Source organism: Lipotes vexillifer, unplaced genomic scaffold (genome assembly GCF_000442215.2).
Source record: "Lipotes vexillifer unplaced genomic scaffold, Lipotes_vexillifer_v1.1 scaffold1162, whole genome shotgun sequence".
In the NCBI taxonomy this organism is placed as follows: Eukaryota; Metazoa; Chordata; class Mammalia; order Artiodactyla; family Lipotidae; genus Lipotes; species Lipotes vexillifer.
The window spans coordinates 2,140,469-2,146,438 of NW_006779033.1; the positions used below are offsets into that span (position 1 = coordinate 2,140,469).

General features: G+C 49.4%; 1 protein-coding gene across 1 annotated transcript in view; it reads left to right on the top strand.

Annotated features, from left to right (window-relative positions):
• Positions 1 to 5,970, top strand: part of GMDS (GDP-mannose 4,6-dehydratase) — a 489,690-nt gene that overhangs the window by 414,559 nt on the left and 69,161 nt on the right. The window contains exon 9 of the mRNA XM_007452102.1: positions 5,640 to 5,736. Coding sequence (XP_007452164.1) covers positions 5,640 to 5,736 — 97 coding nt within the window. The remainder of the gene's footprint in view (positions 1 to 5,639; positions 5,737 to 5,970) is intronic.

The following is a 5,970-nucleotide window of genomic DNA, read 5'->3' on the forward strand; positions in this document are numbered from 1 at the left end:
GCTCTTCCAAGGACCCGCAAGCATCCGCAGCTCCGCGTCCAGGGGGCCGGGGCGGTGGGCACCTGGCCGGTCGCACGGCCTCCCCGGGGCCTCACTGGTCGGCCTGCTGTTCGTGAAGCTCACGTTCACGGTGGTTTTTTCCTTCGTTGCTGTTTGTCCGTTTCCAGTTACTCCGGCACATCATGTGACGTCTGAGCATCTGCAGGCGGTGTCCCAGCCCCAGCAACCTCCCGCCCTGCACCCCGATTTTCCCAGCTGGTCCCCCCACTCCTTGGCCATCCTGCGGCCCATCAGCGATGCGAGAGACGCGTGCTCTTCTGCGCTGGCACCTCGTCTTGGGTCACCTCAAGGTCTGCTCTGCTCCCGTGGTTTTCTGGCGTCTCTCTGTGGAAGTCCTGTTCACTGTATCATTCAGCTCATCACTTTGGCATTTGCATCCATGTGACTAAACAACGTGCTTTGATTGCTGGTCCTCGATCTTCCCCCTTGAGGCTTCTCTCCTGGCACCTCTTATTGCAAAGGAGAGCTGTGTCCCTTGTGACCCCGTGTCTCCCCCGCCGGCCTCAGAGCTGTCCTCCCGCGTTACATCGTCAGGACTGACCAACGCGTTCACTCCGGGAAACAACACTTCCTTCTCCCTTTCTGAGCAGGTGTCCCTTGCTTACCATAGACCTAACAACTGTCTTTCTCCGTTTGCTTCATTCTCCATGTGTTTGTCACTCACTTCCCCTCAGTCTGCCCTGAAGGTGCTCAGGCTGGAGGCTTACCCTCGGGCGCGTCCCCTGCAGCCCCCCTCTAGATCCTTCCGACCTGATCCCACCTGGACCGCTGGGTGGTAGAGTCATCCCCTATTTTCTGACATCTTTTTAAAATTCTGTGGTTTGGTGAAGCCAGACCTTAATTAGCTTCCTGGGAATGGTGCATGGGAAGCAAATAGTTTTTGACCAAGCTTATCTGAAAATATCTCTATCCTGCCCTCAGTTAACAAGGTGGCCAATGTACATTTCTTGGTTGGAAATAACTTTCCTTCAGAACCTTGAAGGCGTTGCTCCATTGCCTTTACTTTGAGTGTTGCCATGGTAGCCCAGGGGCCACTCTGGGCCACTCCCATCCCCGTGAGCTCCCAGGGACCTCCTCCCCGTCCCCGTGTTCTGAAACTCTGTGAGGTGGTATCTGCGTGCTCTGTGGGACCCTTTCAGTCTAGAAATGCATGTTCATCTGCTCTGATCAATTTTCTTCATATATTTTAAGATAATTATTTTCTTTACTCTCTTTCTGGAAATCCTATTACACTGACCTCTTGAGGCCATCTTCTGATTCTCTTATCTTCCTTTTTCATATCTACATGTTTTTGCTCTGCCTTTTGGGAGGTTTCCTCATTTCTGTCTTCAAAATCTTCTCTTGAATTCTTAATTTCTGAATTTTTTTCAATTTCTAAATCTTTTTTTTTCAAATTGTCCTTTTTTATGTAGTATCTTATTTTTGTTTCTTTGATATCTTTCCTTGTCTCTCTGAAGATATTAGCAGTGATGTGTGTGCGTTTTTTGTTGTTGTGTTCTGTTTTTAATTATCTTCCCAGTTTGTTCTGTTTCCTCCAGGTTGCTGTTTTTCAGTTTGTCTGCTGTGATTTCTCTCTTCGTATGTGTGGTTTTCCTCATGTGTGTCTGGTAATCCTCGGTTTTCTGCTCATGTTTACAAGTGGGGGCCTAAAAAGCTGATTGGGGTTTTTGAGGACATAGAGCTTGGGGGCTCTTGGGTGCTCTGGAGGCCGTTTAGTTGGAGAATCTGAGCCCAGAGGAGAGTTCCCAGCCTCCTCCCTGGAAGGGGACCAGCCTGACCCCAGCACCCCCTCCGGGCAGAGGATGCTGGGCGTTCAGCGTACAATCCACTTACCTTTCCTCCTCTCCGTGTGGTGGCCGCACGCTCACAGGGCCCAATGGCCTTCGATCCTGCCGCCGCCTTCAGGACGGAGGGTGAGGCCATTGCCCAGTGATGCCAGCCCTGGGAGGGGATTGGACATCGGGCTGCTTCCGGGGGAGTTTAATCAACCCCCTGTCCGGAGTATCTGGGCTTCTCCGGGGGCCAAGTGGGCCCATGCTCAGCTTCCCCACTGCCCGCTTGCGGGTCTGTTTTTTGGGGCCTCTGCCCAGTCCTTTAACACTCGTCCGTCTCCTCTCCGGCTCCCAGAACTTGGGTCTTCTCGTCTCTCCTGTTGTTCAGCCCTTGTCAGCGTGTTCGTTTTTGCAGGGGGTCCGGGGAAGGAACAGAAGTGTGTGCAAATACCGTCCTCGCCCAGGACCTGGTGACACTCCCAGGGCGCCCCATGCCCTTCACCAGTAAATCGTGGCTGCTGGTGACCTCCCGGCTCCACGTGTGCACCCTAGTCAAGTCGTGGTCCTTAAAGTAATCCCTGCGCGCTTCTGTGATGTCCTGACTTGACTTCGGCTGCCCACTTGGCTTTGCCGAATCCTCTAGGGAGGGATTCCTTGTTGGGGAGAGTTTAATAGCACCTCATCTTGACTTACTGTGCTAGATTCTTCAGTGCTTTCTATTGCTATTTAATGCTTATTAAGAGCCAACCGTTTATTTTCAAATTTGGGTTATACAGGATCCCTGCTCAGTGAGCTGTTGATCTAAATTAGTGGCTAGTAACTCCTGTTAATTAGCTGAATCCCCTACCCCCTGTCAGGCCACTGTCATTTCATGAACATTGCAGCTCTGCTTTGAGTCATAACATTACCTGTTAGGACAAGTTAGCTCTTACCTTCTACGGGTTGACACAAGTGTTCTGTGTGTTGTGGTAACAACGCTTTCTGGTCCTTGGCCGAAACTTTTGCTTATCGCCCTCTTGCAGACCTAGTGCCAGTTAGAAAGTGGCTTCTGCCACCTCTGTTCTGCTCTGCGCCCTTCCCTTGGTGACAGTTGGCTGTTCAGCACAGCCATACTCATCGTAGGGCAACGCCATGCCCTGAGAGACGGCCGTGGCCGTGGACACATGTGCAGGCTGCTGGCAGCATCAGGCAGGCAGAGAGGCCTGCACGTGGGCAGCCCGCCCTGCAGGTGCCTGCATGGTGTCAGCTCACTTCTAATGTGCAGGTTCTTCCCCGTCTTTTCCCACTTCAGCTGCTGTTACAAATGCCAGTGTTGGCCCAAGGCTGCAGGGCAGCCCAAGAGAGTCCACAGCAGTCGGGGAAGGTCCCTCTGAGCCGGCCGTCAGCCTGCTGGTGTGGACAGGAACCGGATGCTTTCCTGGGGTCAAGGGTGGGGATGTGTCAGTAACTCATCCGCTAACGCAGGGGGCAACTACGGTGTGCAGGCCAGACCCCACCAGTCAAGGCTCGTTCCTTACTGTCCTCTAAGGATGTTTTTACTGTTTTAAAGGGTAGTTAAACGTTTTAAAGAAAGAAGATAATGAGGAAGAGAAGGAGGAGGAAGAGGGTGAGGAAGAACACGTGACAGAGCCTCTCGCGTGATGCTCTTCACAGAAACAGTTCACAGCCCCTGGTCTGGAGACGTGGCCAGCTTTGCCAAGTTCCCTGGGCCACACGTGACCCCGGTCAGGGGACGCCTTTCCCGAGGCCTCGTCGACTTAAATATGTATGTGGCTACGTGTGTGGTTTCAGAAGGATTCATCGTAAATACATGGGTCTGAATCCCCATTCCTCCAGCTTGTGGCCTCTGTTCGGATTCACCACCACGACGGGCGGTGTCACGTGTGTCCGTGTCCCCACGTCAGACTGACCATCGCAGATTACGTGCCGAGCCGCAGCTGGAAGAAACAGCAAAACGTGCTCCTGGACCCTTGGGCTCCGTGCAGGTGCCATCAGGAAGGCGTGTGCGGAGCTTGTTTCTCTTTGCGAGCGTGAAATGTGAACAAAAATAAAACTAAAATGCACTCCTGAGAGACAAATATCCTTTCATTTACTGTTGATGAAAGCGTCACCAGAGAGAGGCTCCACTAAAACAAACAACTTTAGAATTAGGTAATTTTTTTAAATCATGACTTTACCAAATATTCTCCCTTACTGTGGATATTGGCCAAGGTTTGGTCTTCATCCATCAGAGATGACAGGGCTCACCAGCCCCTCAGCTTTTCCCATTTTACAGCAGTTTTAGTCGGCATACCCTAAAGCATCCACCTACCATATCCAGGTGAATGTTCCAAAAACGTAGCTCTGATCCTGCCAAACAAGTCTAGGCAAGGGAAAGAAATTAAACCAAATAAGTAAATTACCAAACACCCTTTTTTGAGTCATTAATATAAAAGTCATGGAAAATGCCAGTTGTACATTTCTTTTATTGTTCAGCATATTAAGCTAAAATTCTCTCTGTGCTGTGGAATGTTTTTCATATTTGCCTTTAGTGCGTTGGCAAATCCAGCATGCTCATGAACTGATTATTCCTCCAACAATGAAATATTATCCTTATGCCATCAAAAAGTAAATTGAGGATAGAACATTTGAGGGGTTGATCAGAGATAAAGCTTGTGAGGCCAGTTTAAGTCTCTGATACCCAATCAATGTCCAGAATACAACCACAATCAACATTTAATGTCCATCTTCAATGGCACCTGTAATTGACACAGTCGAGTAACCAACTTAATGCTCTGTTCTTTCCTTTGATCTCCACTGTGACAGAATTGTACTGTCACAGGATTCATCACCAGCTGATAAAGCAAACTAGGTCTGAGGATAAGCATTGAAGCCAGACATTACTTGGTAACTTCTTTTCTTTCTTTGCCGAAAAGTTCCATTTGTAGAAACAAGTCAAATTATATACTATTTTTTGTTCTGTGGATATTAGTTTGTAGAAATCCAGAGCTCAGCTTTAAGCCAGTGGCTTCATTCCTGTAAAAGTGAGAACATAAAATGGAGCTCCGGCAAGAAGCTAGCTGGTCTTGAAACTTGTGAACTTGCCTCTCAGCTTATGAGAAGAGGGGGCTGCTATTGGGGTCCTGAACTGCTGTCGACTGTGGACGTTTAAGGAAGAAGACGTCCAAATAGCTTCGTAGCTGAATCAGAGAAAGAAGAGATGCTGAAGGACCGTGGCTTAGCAGGAAATCAGCCGATTCATTATGCACTGTTTGGAGGTTTAATCATCTGGGCTTTATCAATGGGGCCAGCTGCTGCCTGGGTGCAGCAAGGGCACTTGTATGGAATACGGGGACGAAATGAATGGTTAATTAGGGTGTGAAACTTATTCTAAAATGGAATGCATTCAATTTACAATAAATACTCCTAAAACTACAAAAATAAAAAAAAAAATGAGGAAGGGAGAGACAGGAGAGCTTAATTCATAATAATTGACTTTATCAAGAATAGTCGAAAGAGGTACAGAATCTTTGAAATCCCTGAAAGTTGCCCAATTCCTTGTTGTGGCTAATCTGTTCATTTCTGGGGTCTCACTTCTGAACATACCATGATTTTCCTTAAAGAGGAAAGAAAAGGCCTCTGCCCTTTTGCCATAGATCTGGAAAGGCTTCAGAACCGCTGTTGCCCTCATAACGCGGTTAAGCACCTGCCTGTGTTTCCTGAGTTAATGAGCTTCTGGCTCCTACAGGGAGAAGCCACGCTGCCCGGCAGCCTGGCCTGATGCTCCCAAGCAGGTTGGGGCTGATCAACTCTTTTTCTCCTTTCCAGGTGGGAAGGAGAGAATGAAAATGAAGTGGGCAGGTGCAAAGAGACCGGCAAAGTTCACGTGACCGTGGATCTCAAGTACTACCGACCAACTGAAGTGGTAAGTGTCTCGGCCCTGGCCGCAGGGCCACGCCCGGCCGCTGGCTGGGAAAATATTAACTGGTTGCTGCAGCCAGGCTTCCCAGCTCTGCCCTGGGCTCTCTGTCATCCCTCGGTGCGCGTTTCCCAAACCAGAGCCCAGGGAATTGCATTTGGGGTGTTACTCTCACCACAAAATGCATTGCTGTGCAAAGGAAAACAGGGTAACACACACCCAGGGAAAGAGCAGGTTTCA